At 39.3% G+C, this 22856-nt stretch overlaps 1 protein-coding gene across 2 annotated transcripts in view; it reads right to left on the bottom strand.

Annotated features, from left to right (window-relative positions):
* Nucleotides 1–22856, bottom strand: part of LOC126162116 (tubulin beta-1 chain-like) — an 88480-nt gene that overhangs the window by 18170 nt on the left and 47454 nt on the right. The window contains exons 2-3 of one of the 2 annotated variants that reach the window (XM_049918403.1): nt 3770–3879; nt 3071–3535 (exon numbers count right to left, since the gene is read on the bottom strand). In XM_049918403.1, coding sequence (XP_049774360.1) covers nt 3071–3535; nt 3770–3826 — 522 coding nt within the window. In that variant the 5' untranslated portion in view covers nt 3827–3879. Of the gene's footprint in view, nt 1–3070; nt 3536–3769; nt 3936–22856 lie in introns of those variants that run through there. The other variant, XM_049918402.1, reaches the window with a different exon arrangement.

Here is a 22856-nt window from a genome sequence, read left to right as displayed (position 1 = left end):
TGCACCTCTAGCTAGGAATGTTTTACAAATATCAATTCAGCTGTTGAATATTGTGCATCATACAGTAAAAAGGTGCAAGTTTTAATTATTATTCCAGAGACTTTTCAAATAAAACCATTTTGAACCACATTAACCAAGTATTGAAGTACATGGTAGACAAATTTAGAAATGTGACGTCTCTAAGGGGAGTCTTTGGAACACCAGATCCCTATTATGGTCATCCTGTAGAAGCAGCTCAAGTTCAAATAGTGCAGTCAATTTATCTGGAAGATAAATGGGACTGTTTTTGCCAGAGAGCCACCAAAGAGACACTATAACAGCTGAAGGTCAAAAATTTGTGTAAGACGTACGTGACTTGCAGTATTAAAGAAGCTTTTGCAATTTATAAGAGCAACTATACAACTTCACATACTGGAAAATCAAAATTTTATGCACTACGACCTAAGTGGGTAGTTCCACACCCACCTAGAGATGTCTGTTTGTGTGTGTACTGCGCAAATTTTGAACTTTGTGTGGTGACTGAAGAACTTACTGGAGCATGGGACATATCACATCTTGGTAGGGCATGTGAAGTCATTAGTAGTCTGTGACAAAGCGAGATACATGTTTGTTCAATGTATGGTGTGGTGACTGCCCTGGAAAAGGAACACTGTCTGTAAAGACACTTGGCCTGGAATACATAGCAGATAACTCTGCAAAAATTACATATGCAGCATGGGAGGAAAATAAACTAATTCAGAAAACTGTTGGCTTTGACAGTTGCACTGATGAACTTTGTAACTGGTCAGTGAAAGCAGTAACATACCAGCATCTGAAGAAATTGCAACAGCACATTACACAAGTGAAATAGTGTGTACAGGCTGAAGAATAATGTTTAGGTAATCCTGCTGAGAACTGGTCTGTAATTCTCCCACAACAAGTACAAGGTTATCATTGGAGTTATGACCATCTTTCAATTTTTGCAGGAGTGAAATATTTTCAAAACAAAACTGCAATTGGTACAGTTGTAAGTGATGACACAGGACATGACTCAGCAAATGGTCTGTCATCAATGCATAAAATTCTTTAACTGAAAACAGAGGCAGAGAAAGTCATTTCTGATGGTGCTCTTAGTCATTTTGAAAATCATTACCAGCTGTTTGAATTGAGTAACTTGCTTGTGCCAACTGACTGGGTATACAATGCTACTGATCATGGGAATGGGCCTTGTGATGTAGGCGGCCTGCTGAAGCACCATGCTCCAAAACCATCTTTCCAGACCAAATAAAGATGAGATTCAGATTGCTGAGGATTTTACGAGTCGTGAAATCTTACACACCCATATGCATGTATGACTGTGACAAGTGGATTGCAGAGATTAGACATCAGTTGTAAGTTAAATGAAATTGTAGTGAACCTTTATATGGTACCACTGGGTATAGGTTTCTAGCTGAAGGACAGCAACAATGCCATCAGAGCTCACTTCCTTTTTATAATGTCTTTAACACTAAGTGTTCCAGTCCGTATTGGTTTACCAAAGTCATCACTCTATATTAGAGGAGGATACTGAAGCAGTGGAACATATTTTTAGAATGTTGACTGGCTAATTTCAGTACAAAACAGATTGCACAGAAATTGTACAAATGGAAACCCATAACTCTTCACATTTCACGTACATTTTGGAACCATTTAAAATGCTTGAAAAATGGGTCTCTTCCTCATCTTTCAAAATTAAAATTATGTTAAATATGGCTAGGTTATGATTTGTATGAGACTTATGTAATAATTTAGTAATAAAGCAGGTTTTAGATAAGGCAAAAATTTCAGTTTTTCATAAAAACCTGTTCAACAATAGTGGAAGCTCATTAACTGAGAATTTGGTAGCTACTACAATATACTAATTAACATAAATAGTGTCAAACTTTTCTGGACTGGCATTTTTGAAAAATTTATTCTCTAAATTATAAAAAAAAAATCGAAAGGCGACAGTAAAAGAAGTAACTCTTTGTAATCATAAAGGAATTGTTCCAGAGACAAAGCATTTTAAAATTTTTCCAAAATTCAACTCTCCCAAATGGTATGTGCAGTGTCAACTTTTCAGGGCTGTATCTCTGAGCAGATTTTTTTTTTTTTTTTTGAAAAAGAATTACACGTTCCTCACTTAGTCCACTTTAAAATACAATGTGACAGTTACGTCTGTGACAGTAACATTTTTTCCTGGACTGCCTGAACTGGTCCTGGAAGCAAATAATTATCTTGTCACTTCTGCAAAGCTGTACCATTTACACACTGATTCAGTTTATAAGCTTTAATTTGGCTACATGTAGGGGGGCTTGTCTCAAGCCAATGTGCTACTGAAAACCTCCACTCCCAGCACCCCACACTCATTGAAAGTGTGATTAGTAATACACTTTCTAACTTGGAGGTTCAACATGTGTAACAAAGGAATGGTTTATTTAAACATTAGAGAATCTGATATAAAGCTGGACACAGTCCTAATGTCATAAAAATATTTAGCATGAGCACATGAAGACTAGCATATAGTAAAACTGTACAAAGATAATGAAATACTGAATGTCTGTAAGAGAAGTAAATTTAAAAAGGGTCAATATTAAAAAGTGCTCAGCACATATTACTATTCAGTATTAGTGTACCTGCAATGCCCAATATGCTGCGAGAGACCATTCTATGGTGCCCAAGCTAACATACAACTCTATATTACCTCAGCCGAAACGAGTTTCTACAGAACGCATATATTGTATTCGACACTCATTTACGATTACGAGAAGTATTTACACATTTCGTGAATAAAAATTATTTAATTAGAAACAAGTCAACAAATATTGTATTTCACATGTAATTAGCATATTTGTATCTCCTCTACCCACGTGATAGCCCTTCACAACAAAGGGTAAGAGCCATTGTTTATACTTATACAATTTGAAACTTGATAAAAATTTGCTTGCATACCGGTTTCCTGCATATTAATACAATGCTTACATAACAGTGCAATTATCTTAGCAATTATTCACTGTAACAGGACTTAATAATTAGCATTAAAATACAAAAAAATTAATTTTAATCAACTCACCTTCGGTGAAGGCACAACTGAGTAAGTATTCATAATTCTATCGGGGTATTCTTCACGAATTTTTGAAATAAGCAGTGTGCCCATGCCTGAACCGGTGCCGCCACCCAAGGAATGTGTAAGCTGAAAGCCTTGCAGACAGTCACAGCTTTCGGCTTCTTTCCGTACCACGTCAAGTACTGAATCTACAAGTTCGGCACCTTCTGTGTAATGGCCTTTCGCCCAGTTGTTTCCAGCTCCACTTTGTCCGAAAACAAAGTTGTCTGGTCGAAAAAGCTGGCCAAAGGGTCCTGAACGTACAGAATCCATTGTCCCTGGCTCCAAGTCAACCAAAATCGCACGTGGGACATATTTCCCACCAGATGCAAGGTTGTAGTATACATCAGCTCGTTCCAGTTGTAAATCTGAATCCCCATGGTATGAACCCGTTGGGTCAATGCCATGTTCATCCGATATGATTTCCCAGAACTGAAAAATTGTGCACATTATCACATGTAACCGATGGACTAGTTGGTAATTCTTGTTTCAAGCAAAAAAAGTAAGCATGTGAAAGCAATTATGCTCTTAACAATGAACAAATCTATATTTTTGATTAACTAAAGTTACTTGTCACACGTTGGTTCCAACTTCTAATTGTAGGAATCGTCTACGAACTAATTAACTGTTCAGTGGAAACTAATTTGCAAGGAAACTATACGATACCTTAGCTCCAATTTGGTTGCCGCATTGCCCGGCCTGTATATGAACAATTTCCCTCATATTGAATAATTTGCAACTCAAAATCACACAACGTATTATCTCACCAATACCACCTCGCAAACACAATTTCGAACGCGGGATAAAGGTCAACCGTCAACATATTTCAAAGTGGTGCAGTGTCGCCAACAGCGAAACAAATCTTGCCCGCTTGATGGAAGTCGATTGATACGGAAAACACGTCGGAACAGTCACAACGCATTTCAAATGGCAGGCGTCGCGCAGACCGACAACGAAAAACGACGCTGAGGTCACAGTTTCACGGACAGATAGTCTTGTCACTGATGCTAGTCGAGGAATGCTGTCTAGTCTGCTAGTACCAGAAGTCAAACTGTTGCTTCTTCGCTCACACAATTTATAGTAGTAGATTCTGCGCTATTAACTTTCGCATTTAATAAACTTCTTATTTCTTGTTCCTGAAACTCTGATAAAATCTTAAAACTATATTAATCACAAACGATATGTTACTACCTCACTTCTGCATTCAGTACTATGCTAAGGATGGTGATGCTGTGCTGACATTCCATTGTCGATGTCATTCCTTGTCGATGTGGGGCAACATATAAAGGCCACACATGTCACACAATACAAGATAGATGTGATGCACATCAGCATCATAGACGTCTATGTCAATCAGAGAAGTCGACAGTTCCAGAACACTGTCTGAATACAGGACAATGCACGATTTATGTAAAGAGGAAAGTTTTATCCACAGCATTATCTTTCTTGGATTGCATCTTTAAGGAAGGATAATCTCACCAACAGGGATTTCAACTGAGCACAGCCTGGAACCCTGCATTATTTGCTATTAAATCATTACGAGACAATCAAGATTTTTCGATAACTGACTAGTCATAACATTGGTCTAGTAGTGCCTAACATTTGGCTGCACTGTTAGTTAGAGGGCTCTTTAGTATGGTGTCATCTATCTGTAAATCACTGTGCATGTGTGATTCCTGCACTTGCACATTCTTCGCATGCGTGTTCTATACACAGCGGCGTCGATGTGCGCATACAGTCAGTCATACCTAGCCACCAGCAACGTTGAGCCTCCTGAAGACGTCAAACTGTTGTTCTGAGGTTTATATTGTCGAATTTGCACAACATCATCTGGTGGCAAACTCGTAAAGACTATTTACATCATATCTGCTGGGGAAGCTTAAAGAGTCACAGTAATTGTAGTTATATTTAAATGCATTTTACAATATGAGACACAATCACAAATGCTTTTAATAACATGTTTCTTCTACTTATTGTTTTGTATTACAAAAGTGTTAATTTAATTTCATATTCCTTGTTACAAATTTGTAACACATTTGAGGATGACCCTCTCAACAATGCACATACATGAATCCATGTTACTTCCGTTTGAAATGTATACCAATGTAACTGATCAGTTCGAGTTGGGCATGCTCATCAGTTGTCAGTGGTGGAAGATATACGAAGAAACATTCCCCTTATTACATCCTCTAATTTCGCAGTGACTACACTACTTACCCAGCCGACATTGAAATAAGTGTTCAGCTTTACTTATCTCATTGGCGAATTCACCAATGTCAATTTAAATTAACACCTGTCAAAATATTACTGTTACTGTAAGTATTTTTGTTTTTTTGGTTACGAAGCAGAAAAACTATACTCTTAAGAACCTTTTCAAGTTAGTTGATGTTTTCGGTTGAAGCATTTAATTGCTAAATATGTGTTATTATAATAAATGACTGAGGACTGTGCGCTACATGATACTTGATTGACACTGCATGTGACCTGCAGGCAGTAGTTTCATGACCACTGACTTAAAGGGTGAAACCATAGCGAACTCAGAAGTCTTCTTTTACTATTCTTTCAGGTCACAACCACCATCAAAAACTAATGTAACAAGACACTTGGTATTACAATTTAAGAACAACAGAAATAAAGTGATTCACATATACAGACGTTTATACAGTTAAGGGTCTAGTATGATTAGGATCTTGCTATCTACTTCTCTTAGTGTGTTTGCTTAAATGTCTGTGTTATTTTCTTTGATATTCTGTAGCATTCCGTGTGATGGTTTGTCACCAACATTGGAGCTGATCCTGCATAAAACATACAGAGTCCTTTTTTGCCCTACAACACAGTTTTAATCCTTGAGCAATCCATGGTCTGGTTACAGACTTCTATTTAATCTGCATTAATTTAAGAGAAAAACAGTTTTCAAACTAGGTAATGACTTTATCAACGAATATGTTTCATTTTTATTAATGTCACAAGCATTGTAGGCATATCTCCAGTTCCTGTCTTTAAGCAGCTACATAAATACTCAATTTAATAGAAAACTTTGCAGTGTTATGCCTAGACATTTAACTTATGTGACTGTGTCAAGTGGCACACCACTAATACTTTATTCAAACAACACATAATTGTTTTTCTACTGATTTGCATTTACTTCTATCGTTATACATCTAGAGCAAGCTGTCATTCATCAAACCAAATAGAAACTCTGTCTAAGCTATCATGAATTCTTCTACATTCACTCACCGACCATACTTTCCCATGTACTACTGCATCAGCAGTAAACAGTAAAAAATTGGTGCTCACTACATCCATCAGATCATTTACGAGTAGAGAAAATAAGAGCAGTCCTATAACACTTCACTGAGGCACTCCTGGATATGCTTTTGTCTCTGATGAACACTCGCCAAGCAGGACACTGTACCGGGTTGTAATATTTGAAAAATCATCAAGCCATTCACATATCTAGGAACGCATTCTGTATGCTCAGACCTTTAGTAACAGTCTGCAGTGGGGCACCATGTGAAACACTTTCTGGAAATCTGGGTATATGGAATCTGCCTGTTGCTAAGGTGTGTCATAGTTTTTACATGTAAATGTGACATCAAGGGTGGAGTTAAATGAGAAAATTATACCTTCAGAACATCGTTTAAGAAATGGATGATTCATAAACAATTCTTTATCACAGCTGTACACTCAACTGTCTAAGAACACTGCAGATTCAAATTAACTTATGACTACCTTTACACATATGAAAATCATTTTCGTTTAGGGACACAATATACCTTCAATCCTTGCTTATCAGTAGATAATCATTCAGTACATACTTTACAATTATACCTGCCTGTCTCCATTTCACAGGGTATGTATAAATCTTATACATTTCAAAATTATGCTTCGATCTAGCAATGGGAATAGAAACAATAACAGTTAATGCATTTCAATCATTAAGGAGTGTGTGGTGGTTAACTTACAGTAAGCATGTAAATTGAAAGAGTTAACAGGGTAAATCATGGTCTAAGCAGCATCTAGCTTTCGTTCAATTGATAGTAGGATCTGTAAAAATTGTTCTGGATGTAGTAGTACGCTGCTCAGACAGTCATTTGAACTACTTTCTAAGGCTGTTCTTAAATTAAGGGCATCAATTCTAGCATTTTATAAACTATGAGTAATCCTTAACAAAAGAATGTTTAAATCTAAGTCATAGCATTTAATCCTTGGAATAGTACTTGGATATTTGTGCTCGTTTCATTACGAAGTACGTGGAAATGTGAGATAAATTGCTTTACAGTCTGTTCAATGAAACCTGTGTAGTTAGTAATGGTTCTTTGCATATTCTTTAATATGATAATTTCATTAGAGAGGTTACTTGAATCTGTACTGGACTGTTGTTCAAGAGCTAATATTTCGCCTTTGTCTTCCAGTAGACCTCGACTAGTTAAAGTACCAAATACAGTATGAAGGATACTCCCTCCAAAATCAAACCAGGCTTGTTTATCCGTAATTAAAGTTTTATGTGGCTAAAGCTTTAAAAAACAGTAAATCTCTTGTTCATAATTAGCAAATGTAGACTCTACCTGCATTTTGGCTGTGATCCAGTTATTATACCAAGATGTATCCATTTCCAAAATTGTATCATTGCCCTTAAAAGACCGAATTAAGTGAATTTGCTTCTTTACAGAATTGAACAGTTGCTGGATTTCACTCAGATTGTACTTGAGGGCAAGTTTTGTATTACTTGTTGAAATTACCACGACTGATCGAGATTCAAATAAAACACCTGTACTCTATGGTACTATTACTACAGCATTAGTAGAATATGCTATCACAGCAAGCATTAGAATAAAAATGAACATGGTTAATTAGTTCTCAATACTACAGTTAACAATGAACATAAAATAAATGAGTTTCTTGGGGTAACCTGTGGAATAAAGGTTTAGTTTCACTTGTGCACTCGTGTAATAGCTTCAATACTAAATTTTCACAACATACTCAAATAAGGACATGGCTGAAATAAACACACGCATTGCTCTCTCACACACTACACAGGTTTATGCAGATTGTAGGGGTGGCTGGAACAGGATCGCTTGGAATGTGACGATGCCTCGGCATCGAAGTCAGGACTGCGACCTGGGTTTGAGAACAGCAGGCCTGCCGCTCGGTCGGTCCTGGTCTTCTTGCGATACTACAGGAAATCTACTCAGAAATGGCTCTACACAATTGACATGAACAACAATCGAACGAAACGGCAGTTGGAGCTTAAGAGCGACTGGCGACAATACCTCCAAGATTGGATATGGTCCTTTCCAGAACTTCTTAAACTTTTTGACTTGACTGTTCCCTAACACCACATTGCTCAGATCTCCAACTCAATACTGTCGCATTGCTGCTTGGCGGTCGAGTTGTCTTGCTTTCTGAAGAAAGGATTGATGATTCCACTGTTTCTCTCCCCTCCATGCTTCCTTTAGCTTGCGTGCTAGATCCCTTACGTGTTCATTGCTGATTCCGACAGTCGATCGTGCAAAGTCCAAGGGTGAATGCATTCTTCTTCCATAGACGATCTCATATGGACTTAGGCCAGTTGAGCTGTGCATTTTGGCATTATAACAACTTACCAAGTGCGGTAAACAGATATCCCAATTGTCGTGTTTGCTGCTCACATAATGGCTAACCATTTTAACAATTGTTCTGTTGACTCGCCCGACTCTTCCACTTCCTTCAGGGTGTGCGGGTGTAGTCCTTAACTGAGTTATTTGTATGAGCTTAAGAGTCTGTTTAAGTAATTCACTCATAAAATTCGTTCCTTGATCACTAATTATACTTAATGGTGATCTGAACTTAAGAATCCATTCTTTTACAAAAGCTTTAACTATAGTCTCAGCTCTCTGATCAGGTATTGGTATCATGAGAAGGTATCTAGAGAAATGATATAATATTGTCAATATGTATTTGTTTCAATCTTTAGTCTTAGGCAACGGTACTATGACATCTAGTCCTATTCGTTCAAATGGTTCACTTGTTTCTGGCAGTTCTTGCAATGGCGCACTACTTTTTCCTACAGTGTTCCGTCTGTTACAGGAATGAGACTGTGAAACAAACTCGAAAACGTGGGTTGCCGCAAGGTTTGGTCTTGGGTTCTCTGCTGTTCTTAATATATATTAATGACTTGCCATTCTATATTCATGAAGATGCAAAGCTGGTACAAAGTATAGCTATCACACCCGACAGACAAGAATTAACTGGTGAAATTGTAAATGATATTTTTCAGAAAATCTTTAAGTGGTTCTCTGCAAATGAGCTCTCATTAAAGTTTGACAAAACACAGTATATACAGTTCCACACAGTAAATAGAATGACCCCATTAATAAATATAGACTTCGATCAGAAATCGGTAGCTAAGGTAGAATATTCAAAATTTCTAGGTGTATGCGTTGATGAGGGGTTGAACTGGAAAAAACACACTGAGGATCTGCTAAAACGTTTGAGTTCAGCTACTTATGCAATTAAGGGTCATTGCAAATTTTGGCGATATACATCTGAGTAAATTAGCTTACCATGCCTATTTTCATTCTCTGCTTTCGAATGGCATCATATTCTGGGGTAACTCATCATTGAGTAAAAGAGTGTTCATTGCACTAAAGCGTGTAATCGGAATAATTGCAGGAGTTCATCCAAGATCATCCTGCAGACACTTATTTAAAGAGCTAGAAATCTTCACTGTAGCCTCACAATATATACACTCCTGGAAATGGAAAAAAGAACACATTGACACCGGTGTGTCAGACCCACCATACTTGCTCCGGACACTGCGAGAGGGCTGTACAAGCAATGATCACACGCACGGCACAGCGGACACACCAGGAACCGCGGTGTTGGCCGTCGAATGGCGCTAGCTGCGCAGCATTTGTGCACCGCCGCCGTCAGTGTCAGCCAGTTTGCCGTGGCATACGGAGCTCCATCGCAGTCTTTAACACTGGTAGCATGCCGCGACAGCGTGGACGTGAACCGTATGTGCAGTTGACGGACGTTGAGCGAGGGCGTATAGTGGGATTGCGGGAGGCCGGGTGGACGTACCGCCGAATTGCTCAACTCGTGGGGCGTGAGGTCTCCACAGTACATCGATGTTGTCGCCAGTGGTCGGCGGAAGGTGCACGTGCCCGTCGACCTGGGACCGGACCGCAGCGACGCACGGATGCACGCCAAGACCGTAGGATCCTACGCAGTGCCGTAAGGGACCGCACCGCCACTTCCCAGCAAATTAGGGACACTGTTGCTCCTGGGGTATCGGCGAGGACCATTCGCAACCGTCTCCATGAAGCTGGGCTACGGTCCCGCACACCGTTAGGCCGTCTTCCGCTCACGCCCCAACATCGTGCAGCCCGCCTCCAGTGGTGTCGCGACAGGCGTGAATGGAGGAACGAATGGAGACGTGTCGTCTTCAGCGATGAGAGTCGCTTCTGCCTTGGTGCCAATGATGGTCGTATGCGTGTTTGGCGCCGTGCAGGTGAGCGCCATAATCAGGACTGCATATGACCGAGGCACACAGGGCCAACACCCGGCATCATGGTGTGGGGAGCGATCTCCTACAGTGGCCGTACACCACTGGTGATCGTCGAGGGGACACTGAATAGTGCACGGTACATCCAAACCGTCATCGAACCCATCGTTCTACCATTCCTAGACCGGCAAGCGAACTTGCTGTTCCAACAGGACAATGCACGTCCGCATGTATCCCGTGCCACCCAACGTGCTCTAGAAGGTGTAAGTCAACTACCCTGGCCAGCAAGATCTCCGGATCTGTCCCCCATTGAGCATGTTTGGGACTGGATGAAGCGTCGTCTCACGCGGTCTGCACGTCCAGCACGAACGCTGGTCCAACTGAGGCGCCAGGTGGAAATGGCATGGCAAGCCGTTCCACAGGACTACATCCAGCATCTCTACGATCGTCTCCATGGGAGAATAGCAGCCTGCATTGCTGCGAAAGGTGGATATACACTGTACTAGTGCCGACATTGTGCATGCTCTGTTGCCTGTGTCTATGTGCCTGTGGTTCTGTCAGTGTGATCATGTGATGTATCTGACCCCAGGAATGTGTCAATAAAGTTTCCCCTTCCTGGGACAATGAATTCACGGTGTTCTTATTTCAATTTCCAGGAGTGTATATTCACTTATGAAATTTGTTATTAACAATCCAAACGAATTCAAAGGTAATAGCAGTGTACATGGCTCCAACACTAGGAGAAAGGATGATCTTCACTACTCAAGGTTAAATCTAACTTTGGCTCAGAAGGGGGTAAATTATGCTGCCACAAATGTCTTTGGTCATTTACCTAATAGCATCAAAAGTGTGACAGATAGCCATATAGCATTTAAAAGGAAATTAATAGAATTTCTTAATGGCAACTCTTTCTACTCATTAGATGAATTTTTGGAGATAGTAAGTGGGTAATTTCCCAACCCCCACAAAAAAATATTGAGTGTCATGTAATATTTTGTCTAATGTAATATTTTGTATAGACACCTTTTATTAACCTGACACATTCAACATCATCACGAAGTGTTGTATTCATGATCTATGGAACAAGTACTAATCTAATCTAATCTAAGCTTTGCAACTTGGCCACCAAAACATTTTAGCTATTTTAATGTTTGTTGCTTTTTTACTGCAATGTCCTGACAATAAAGAATCGTGTTGTTCTCTCATGATCTGCTCTTTCATGCTTTCTGGAATAGCTAGGCAGTTTCCTTTACTAGTGATTTTGTACAGTAATCCATCTAGTTCGACAAAATGTTGATCATTTTTCCATAATTTGCATTGTGGATCTTCTTCTTGAGCTGCCTTTAACTCTTCTTCTCGACTTATTGTAACACAAACATTGACTTTTCGACTCATTGTATCGGCATTCACATGTTGTTTACCAGGTCGGTGGATAACCTTAAACTGGTACTCACTCAGTCTTAATGGCCATCTTGTTAATCTGGACATTGGATCCTTTAAGTTCAATAACCATTTAAGTGCGGCATGATCTGTAACAACTGTAAATTCTCTTCCTGTTAAGAAACATCTGTTATGTGTTATACCAGAAACCAAAGCACAAAGCTCCTTCTCAGTAGTAGTATAATTAGATTCTGCTTTGCTTAATTGTCTGGAAGCAAATGAGATTGGATGTTCATGACCATCAACTTCTTGAGACAAGATTGCATCTATGGCAAAGCTGGATACATTGGTTGAAAGAATAAAAGGTTTACTGAAATCCAGAGAGGTTAACACTGGGGCCGCAGTTACAGCAGTTTTAAGTTTTCCATAGCCTTTTTGCATTCTGTTGACCAATTAAATGTGGCTCCTTTCTTCAGTAGCTGCGTCATTGGACGTGCTATATTCGCATAACCGGCTATGAATCATCTTTAGATGTTTGGTAATCACAAGAATGATTGTAGTTCTTTCAAATTCTGTGGTTTATGAAAATTCTTTACATCTTCAATTAATTTTGGATCAGGTGGAGCACCTTCACTGGTTAAAACATGACCAAGGTAGTTAACTTAACTTTGTGCAAAATGACATTTATCTATTGATAAAGAGAGGTTTGCACTACTTATACACTCGAAAACAGTTTGTAGTATCTCAGTGTGCTGCTTCACGTTTTCACCAAAAATTATTACATCATCAAAGTAAACAAGTGCTTGTGTTGGGGTGAGCCCTCGTAAAACTGAATCCATCAGGCGTTGAAAGGTAGCTGGAGCATTATGGAGTCCAAATGGCACATAAAGCTACTTGCATACTCCTGTTGCTGTTACAAATGAAGTTTTTTATTTATCATCTGGATGCACTGTTAACTGGTGATAACCACTTGTCAAATCACATACTGAAAAAATTCGACATCTGCCAAGTAATCCAAGGTTTCCATTAAATTTGGTAAGGAGTAAATATCGGGTGTAGTCACAGCATTCAAAGATCAGTAATCAACACAAAAACGGAACTGTGGTTCTCCTGAAATTGATTTCTTCTTTACAATTACAACAGGGGAACACCACAGTGAGTCTGAAGGTTCTCTTGGTTTTATAATTCCAGCTTCTAATTATTCTTTAACCTTGTCTCCTACCAACTCCCTTTGACTAAATGATATTCGGTAAGGTTTCAATGTGATTGTGGCAGCATTCCCTATATGAATACGATGCTGAACTAAATGAGTGACAGGTAAATTTGCACGTTGTCGGAATAAATCTGCATACTCCAACAAACAGGCGCTAAAATCCTCTGTTCATCTGCTGTCAAATGCTCTATATTTTCCCAAATCATGCGCTTCAGTTCATTATTAACATCGTCTCCTCGTTGCAGTTTTGCAGTACTGTTACAAAAATCTGTGTTTATAACTGCAGCATTTGTTACCTCATCTGGAATCTGTCTTACGACATTTTTACTTACACTCGACACTTCAGCAACTTTCGTTCCTTGTGGCAAAACAACATCCTCATTGCTCATATTCGTTATCGCAACCGGGACTTTTGCGACATTCTATCTCGCCATTATAGTGACACCTGCACTTCTAACAACATAACAATGCATTGTATCCAATAACTCACTTTTCTCAGATCGCTCAATTAATAACAAAGTTCCTTCCTTGCAATCGGGGTGACTTAACTTCAACGTAGGTTGTCTTTCCTGCTCCCTTGGGAATTTGCTGAGGCTGATCAATTTGAACATCGACTCTGACAGTTTGAACTGATGCATCGTTTGGGCGGTCCATTCCCACGACGTCAGTGCTGCTGCTCATTTCAGTACGACCCGAAGAACGATTTCCTAGGTTGTAGTTACTACAGCCTAGTCTGATCTTTCTTTCTGCGACAAATATCTCTGCCTCGTTAACGGACAAGAAATCAAATCCAAGTACACTGTCGAACGCGTTTCGTTATTTGAAACTACTTGCACCCTTGCTGTGTATTTATCTTTATTTTCACCTTTATCTTGGCCTTGGCCAAGAATTAATTATAAATCAACTTCTGCATAGTTACTTAGCTTTCCTCCGTTTAATCCTCGCACATTTAATAGTGACGGTTTTAGTTTATCCCGTTTATCTATGCAACACCACATTAATGAGATCTTTGCTCTTGTGTCAATAAGTAGCTTGATGTTTTTCCCATGATATACAGCACCTATCACGAAGTCATTTTCGGTCTGATTTTCGCTGGAACTAACAGCAATCACTGTCCTTGGCAAGGGGCAGATGGAGTGGTGGCCCGTACGTCCCCATACTCGTTTAAGTGGGGTAGGACGTCAAACGGACCGACTTGGAGCAGGAGAGGCACCACAGGACATTTTAATTTCCACTGTCTATACTTTTACAAATAAATTCATAAAACTTTGTCAGCATGACCAGGAAGGATTTAGAATTCACACTCATAGCAGTGGAGTTCGAAAACATAACGAAATATTTTTTTACATGTGAAATTTCATCATTTTTTTCACTTCCTAATGACTGCGTTTGTTGTTATAGGTACACTTTTCTTCATAAGTAAGAGAGATTCTTCGATGAAATTTGCACAGCATACAAACCATACTTAAAGGTGTATGAAACTCTAGGATTTTCAAAATCTATTAAAAAACTGTGGTAAAAATTGAGGTAATTAACTATAAAATTTGTGTTTTTTCTAAACATGAAGTTTAAAATATAACAGCCCATTCGTTTTTTCATAAATTAAATAAATTCTAGAGTTTCATACACCTGTAAGTATGGTATGTATGCTGTGCAAAATTCATCGAAGAATCTCTCTAACTTACGAAGAAAAGTGTACTATAGCAACAAATGCTGCCATTACCAAGTGAAAAAGATGATGAACTTTGACACGTAAAAAAAAATATTTCGTTATGTTTTCGAACTTCCACTGCAATGAGTGTGAATCCTGAATCCTTTCTGGTCATGCTGACAAAGTTTTGTGAATTTATTTGTAAAAGTATAGACACTGGAAATTAAAATGTCCTGAGAGGCCTTTCCTGCTGCAAGTCGGCCCGTTTCACGTCCTACCCCCCTTAAAGATCTGGCAGATTGTCTGTTGTTCGCATTACCTCTCTTCTTGTTGCGACACTCTCTCGAAACATGACACTGCTTCCCGCAATAAAAGCAGATTCAATTCTCTTTATAATCCTTACGCTTGTGACCCAGATTATTGCATCTGTAGCATTGTACTGTTGTGTTGAAAACTCTACGCTCTTGTTTCTGCATCTCATTCGATCGTCTTAGTGCTTCAACGAAACCGACAGCTGATTCTATTGCTTCCTGAAACGTTTTACATCACGCCAATCTAACAGCTTTGCTTACTTCCTCTCCGTGCAACCCATGAACCAATGTGCCCAAGGCTCTCTGGTCGGCTTCGAACAACTGAATTCAATTTTCATTTTCATTTTCTAGTAACTCGTACGTTTGAGCGTTGATGTTTCAAGTTCTGTCTGCAAACTGCTCGATAGATTCGTCTCGTCGCATTCGCAAACTGTGAAGCTGCTCTCTCTAAAATCTGATCGCGTTTTTACGATTAAATCTCTGAACAACAATCGTTCTAAACTCATTGTAATATTCTGTTTTCACGCAAGTAGGCTCCGCGCTAATGAAATCTTGTGCTGCTTCCTGAATTTTTAATTTGGCAACCACTATCTTATCGGAATCTGTCCATGATCTTAACAGGGCGGCACCTTCAAGTTTACGAAAAAACACTCTCACATCATTTTCGGGTTTCCCGATAAACACTGGTACTAATGACAATAATGAAAAATTATTTATTGTAGTTGTACTTGTACTGCATGAACTATCGCGGTTGACAAGTCTCTCGGAACGTTACGATCGCTTCTTTCTGCCTTTAACAGCCGAACCTCTTCTTGCAGTTCATTAACAACAGTTTGTAGATCGACAACGTTACTCTTGACTGGATTGCAATATTTCGTCTAATTTAACGCCAATGAGTCACTCAAATGTAATATAAAAATTCATCACTGCCTTTCGTGTTCTAGCCAAATTGGAGTAGACCAACCTGAATTCCAGGGATGGATGCCCCGCGTAGTCGGAAGATGTTCACACTGCTACTGCTCGAAGTTCATGTTGTACTACGCCTCTTCAGGACTGTAGATTGTCCACAATTATCCCCATACTGACACCACTTCTATAAGGGGGTTAGTCTGTGTTGTCGCCCCAGATGATGATTACACGAATATTTAGTCAGGATTTGTAAGTGGAGGGTCCTTGAGGTACAGAATACGCGAACACAGTGAAATTTTACTTACGGTTTAAGTGGCATGGTCTGTTTATGGTGGCAATGACCAACTGTGAAGCAAATAATTAGTGCTGTTTCTGCTCTATGGTTTACAGGTCCTTGTCCACTAAGTAAATTAATTATCCTTGTAAAGCGAAAATTTAGAAAAAGTAATTACAAGAAACAAAATAGAGAATAATCCCCAGCATTCGTTGGTCCTTGCCAAAATCATCACACCACATCGCACAAGCTGTAAATAAAATTAAACTGATATTACCACCTATGTACCAAGATTGGCTACACAACTATTCCCACAAGGCAAATACACACAGCGGGCGCTGATAACCACGCAGTTGACCGCCTCACAAACCAAACATCATCATCATCATCAAGGCAAATACACCTTTCTGTGAATTATTTCCAGCTTGGTACAGGTATGTTTCCACATGGTCCTTTAACAACATTCAATTGAAGTCAAGTAGGAAGATAATAAAGTTAACGAAACTCTTTACATAGTATCTGCACAAAGATTATGGACTCACCTGTACCAGCACAACTATATGAAATATGCCAGTCAAAAAGCTCAACTGCAAGGTAGAGACAATAGTTTTATCTTGCTCAGAGGACAGTTACACAGGATATCAAAAGTGTTTAGGAATCTTTTTAACTATCTGATTTCTTTTCATATCAGTAAACATGTTAGTAAGAGTGGTTATATTTTCTTGTGCTAACATGATTCAGTCATTAAACATCACAGTATTGAGGAAACTTTATAAAATTCAGCTGCTTTAATTCCATAAAGCATACACTTACAGTTGCCAATATACATAAACAGCATCCAAATACAACACTGGACATTACAATTGCTACACAAAGAAGAAACGCAGATGATAAACGGGTATTCATTGGACAAATATATTATACTATGACTGACATAAGATTACATTTTCACGCAATTTGGGTGCATAGATCGTGAGAAATCAGTACCCAGAACAACCACCTCTGGTCGTAATAACGGACTTTATATGCCTGGGCATAGAGTCAAACAGAGCTTGGATGGCGTGTACAGGTACAGCTGCCTATGCAGCTTCAACACGATACCATAGTTCATCAAGAGTAGTGACTGGCATATTGTGACAAGCCAGTTGCTCGACCACCATTGACCAGACGTTTTTCAATTAGCGAGATATCTGGAGAATGTGCTGGCCAGGGCAGCAGTCGAACATTTTCTGTATCCAGAAAGCCCCGTACAGGACCTGCAACATGCGGTCGTACATTATCTTGCTGAAATGTAGGGTTTTGCAGGGATCGAATGAAGGGCAGAGCCATGGGACGTAACACTTCTGAAATGTAACGTCCACTGTTCAAAGTGCCGTCAATGCGAACAAGAGGTGACCGAGACGTGTAACCAATGGCACCCCATGCCATCACGCAGGGTGATACACCAGTATGGCAATGACGAATACATGCTTCCAATGGGTGTTCACCGCGATGTTGCCAAACACTGATGCGACCATCATGATGCTGTAAACAGAACCTGGATTCATCCAAAAAACTGACGTTTTGCCATTCGTGCAAAATGGTTCAAATGGCTCTGAGCACTATGGGACTTAACTTCTAAGGTCATCAGTCCCCTAGAACTTAGAACTAATGAAACCTAACTAACCTAATGACATCACACACATCCATACCCGAGGCAGGATTCGAACCTGCGACCGTAGCGGTCGCACGGTTCCAGACTGTAGCGCCTACAACCGCTCGGCCACTCTGGCCGGCGCCATTCGTGCACCCAGGTTCGTTGTTGAATATACCATCACAGGCACTCCTGTCTGTGATGCAGCGTCAAGGGTAACCACAGCCGTGGTCTCTGAGCTGATAGTCCATGTTGCTGCAGACATCATCGAACTGTTCGTGCAGATGGCTGTTGTCTTGCAAACATCCCCATCTGTTGACTCAGGGATCGAGACGTGGTTGCACGATCTGTTACAGCCATGCGAGTAAGATGCATGTCATCTCGACTGCTAGTGATACGAGGCCGTTGGGATCCAGCACAGCGTTCTGTATTATCCTCCTGAACCCACCGATTCCATATTCTGTTAACAGTCATTGGATCTCGACCAATGCAAGCAGCGATGTCGCGACATGACAAACCGCAACTGCAATAGGTTACAATCCGACCTTTATCAAAGTCGGAAATGTGATGGTACACATTTCTCCTCCTTATACGAGGCATTACAACCACGTTTCACCAGGCAACGCCCATTAATTGCTGTTTGTGTATGAAAAATCGGTTGGAAACTTTCCTCATGTCAGCACGTTGTAGGTGTCACCACCGGCGCCAACCTTGTGTGAATGCTCTGAAAAGCTAGTCATTTGCATATCACAGCATCTTCTTCCTGTCGGTTAAATTTTGCGTGTGTAGCACGTCATCTTCGTGGTGTAGCAATTTTAATGGCCAGTTGTGTATAAAAATCACAGTTATTGCAATGTTCACAAAATTTTATTGTTCTGTTCTAACACTGCCACCAAACACCACAGACTAAAGAGGAATTTTGTTCCATAAACCTTATACTATGTTTTTACATACATACAATGATCAAGGCAAAATATTAAATGTACCTTCAATATTCATTATATATCACATTTCTTTTAATTAGCATAAAGTCTACACAAATGAGAAATAAATGTTAAAGCTGACAAGTCTTCAGATGCAACAATCGATATAGTGTTTTATCCAAAAGACCAATAAATGTTAACCACAAACAAAGGAAATGTCAGAACTACCGTAGTAAACTACAATTATGAATGTTCAAGAAGAATCACTTTTCTTGGGATGTTCCTGTACTTTAGCTGAATGTTTTGTTAGCGCATTTGTTCAGAGAGGAATTGCGAAGTCAACCCATGAAACACTAAAAATTTTCAAACAACAGAACAGATTGAAATTCATTGTACATTATGGGTTCATCAGGGTCAGAGATTCATTTTACTTGCTGGTGGCAGTGGTGTCCAATTTTCATAAACAAAAATCTGAAAACTGCCCTTCACGTACTGGATACACATCAGTGTTACCTCAAAATGGTAAAAATCAGTTTCACGAGTTTGACATTAAATTATGTTAAAAGGTGTAAAGTGTGAGAAAATTTACACTGTGTGCTCAGTTGTAGAAGATAAACTTACGTAGCCATGACACTTACACAGAGAAAAAAAATTACTTATTTCATTCTGCAATGTACATTCCTTCAGACATGCATGCCTTAAGGAACAGACATCACAGATGCTCCAATAGTTGAATGAAATTACGAGGAAAGGCAAATTCTTTTGACATCAGCTGCATAGCTGCATATATGCCATCCATTTTATGGCTTACGGCAACCCAGCACAATGTTTCAAATTTATTCTATTTCCCTTTCATGCTGAGCAGATGTAAAATATGGTAATTTTAACACAATAAACTGTGAACTTGTGTGAAATATATTAACCTGGGCTGAACATAATTATTTTTTGGGTATACATATGAAAATTTACACTGTTTCAAAACTTAAATTCTATGCTAGGCAACACACTGAAAGAGGTTTGATGAAGGCAAGTAATATGCTCTCTGGCAGAAGCTTTAGTAATCAACAATCCAGCTGTATGGGAAAACTTTAACTGCAGTCCCATCAGTCTTTACTTGTCACAGTTTCTGTATAGGATTCTATAATTAATACTCTCACATTTGTAATAATGGCTGAATTAACATATCAGATCTCCCAAATCACCTTGATCCACCAGGTTTGTACTGAAATCCTCTTACTTGCTTTTCATATACAATATGCTTGAACAAAATACCAAATTTGTTTGTACACAGTTTTGTTAGCAAAAGTTAATAGCCAAGTACAACATAAGAATAAAGGTATAAGGAGAACATTACCCTCACCCATACCGAGAAAATCCTCATGAAATGTTCTACATCTATAAACATACTCTGCACGACACTGTATTGTGCTTGGTAGGGGTTACCCTGTACCATTGCTAGCCATTTCCTTTCCTGTTCCACTCACAAACTGAGCGAGAGAAAAACTACTGTATGCCTCTGTAGAAGCCTTAATTTGTATTTGTGGTTCTTACATAAAATGTACACCTGAGCTTCAAACGCCAGTTCTCTAAATTTTCTCAATAGTGCTCCATGAAAAGAGCACAGACATTGCTCCAGCATTTCCCATCTAAGTTCACAAAGCATAGCTGTCACATTCACATTATCATCAAACCTGCCAGTAACAAATCTAGCAGCTCAGATCTGAATTGCCTCAATATCTTCCTTCCATCCTGGTGGGGATCCCATACACTCACAAATGGGTCTAAGTAGTGTTTTCTATGCAGTTTCCTTGACAGACAAATCACATATTCCTACAACTCTCCTGAAACATGCACGTTTCATATGTATTCATTACCAGTGATGGCGAGGCATGACAGAATCTCTGACCAGAGAGTTATTTATCGTTGCTAGTCTGCGCTTGACCGCGTGAGACTGCAGTTCGAGAGTAGTACCGCGCGAGACGACAGTAGTAGCGTTTTGCGAGTCGGCAAGAGCAGTTGCGAGGCGCACTCTGTCGGCAGTAGTTGTAGCGAATGGACGGTTGTACTGAGCGGGCGTCGGCATGCGTCGGCGCCGTGCTCTCCCTCCATCTCTGGTCACGATTCGGGACAAGGTATTTTGTTATAGAAGGTAATGAAGTAGCATTGCGCTCAGCTAATAACATATGTTAATTGTAATTAATTTGTTCAAGAATTGCCCCAATAATAATTTTTTATAAAGTAAATCTTTTAAAGAAAAGTAATCATTTCAATTTAAAGAATTTTTCCACCCTTTTGAAGAAAAAGATTCATTTCAATTCAAAGAATATTTCCTATGCATTTCCTCCAAGAATCAGAATTAAATATACGCCAGCATTGCACGAAGCTGTGCCAAAAATAAGAGCAGATAGACATACAGTTTTACTGAGGTAAGAATTTATCAGTTTTGATTATTTCACAGGGCCGTAGGTCAGCGCTGCTGTGCCGATAAAATTTATCAGGTTTAATTATTGCTGTTCAGATGTTACATTCAGTTCCTGCTTTATTATTTAATTAATTTTATTGTGGGTTTAATGAGCAATCTTCATTCCATAATTTTGTGGGAAGACAACATTTGGCGCATTTTCATTAACATTGACCTTTTAATAGTTTTGCGGGGAGGTTACACTCCCAATAAATTAAAGTCTACCATTCACCTTCCCTACTACAATCTTTAAAGGCTCATTCCATTTCATATTGCTTTGTGATGTTATACTTAGATATTTAATTGACGTGACTGCCCCAACCTGCACACTTATTAATGCTGTACTGTTACGTTATACAACAGTTTTTCCTGCTCATCTGCAATATCTTACGTTCTACATTTAGAGCTTGCTGCCACTCATCACACCAACTACAAATTATGTCAAAAATCATTTTGTAACCTCCAACAGTCAAGCAACAATGACACCTTCCTGTATACCACAGCATCATCAGCAAACAGCTGCAGACTGCTGTCTACCATATCTGTCATATCATTTATGTATATATGGAATAGCCACCCAATCACTCTTCCTTGGGGTATTCCAGACAATGCCATTATATCTGATGAATATTCGCCACTGAGGACAACATACTGGATTCTGTTACTTAAGAAGTCTTCCAGTCACTTACATATCTAGGAACCTATACCACATGCTCGTACCTTTCTGAACAGTCTGCAGTCACAGATCATGTCAAACTCTATCCCAGATACTGAATCCGCAATGGTCAAATCATCGTATGTTTGTACAATCCTCCTGCATGAATGATTTTTCAAACACAAAATTTAAAACTTCAGTAGTCCTTTTGCTGCCTTCTATTGACACACCAGATTGGTCTATAAGTGACCAAATATAAGCCTTTGACCCACTTTGCAATTTTACATAGGGCCAGAATTTTCCCTTGTGCCTGGCAAGATCTTTCATGAAGGTATCATGGTGGAAATTTGTGAACACGTGAACCACTTAAGAGGTTTTTCTGGATACCATTTAAATTATTTTAGAACCGCAATGCAACAGGTTTGTTTCCTCAGCATTATCCAAATCTTGTTATTAAACTACAGTGGGTCTTTTCCGTCCTTAACCCATTTACTTAGCAGATACTTCTCCAGAGCATGATTTAAAATCCGTATGAACTTTCCTCATAATTCTATGCCCATAGTGCCAGAACTAAATGACATCCTTTCATAGTGCAAGTGGGATGTTGACAACGGTTATCTGCTCCTAGCCTTTTTGACACACGTGTTAACTTTAGTAACTACATTTGCTATGATATCATATTAATACCTGTCTCTACATCAACACTATCAATAAGTTCAGGCCTGTTTGTCATTAGAAGGCCTAAAATGTTTCCATGCAGAGTCTTTGTTGCTTTGGAACACTAGAAAGAGGTTACAATTTTGGGTTCAACTGGGAACAGAACATATCAATGTAGTCAGACAGATGCAGTATTT

Source organism: Schistocerca cancellata, chromosome 2 (assembly GCF_023864275.1).
Source record: "Schistocerca cancellata isolate TAMUIC-IGC-003103 chromosome 2, iqSchCanc2.1, whole genome shotgun sequence".
In the NCBI taxonomy this organism is placed as follows: domain Eukaryota; kingdom Metazoa; phylum Arthropoda; class Insecta; order Orthoptera; family Acrididae; genus Schistocerca; species Schistocerca cancellata.
Note: the sequence above shows the minus strand (reverse complement) of the source record. Positions and strands in the feature narration are given on the sequence as shown.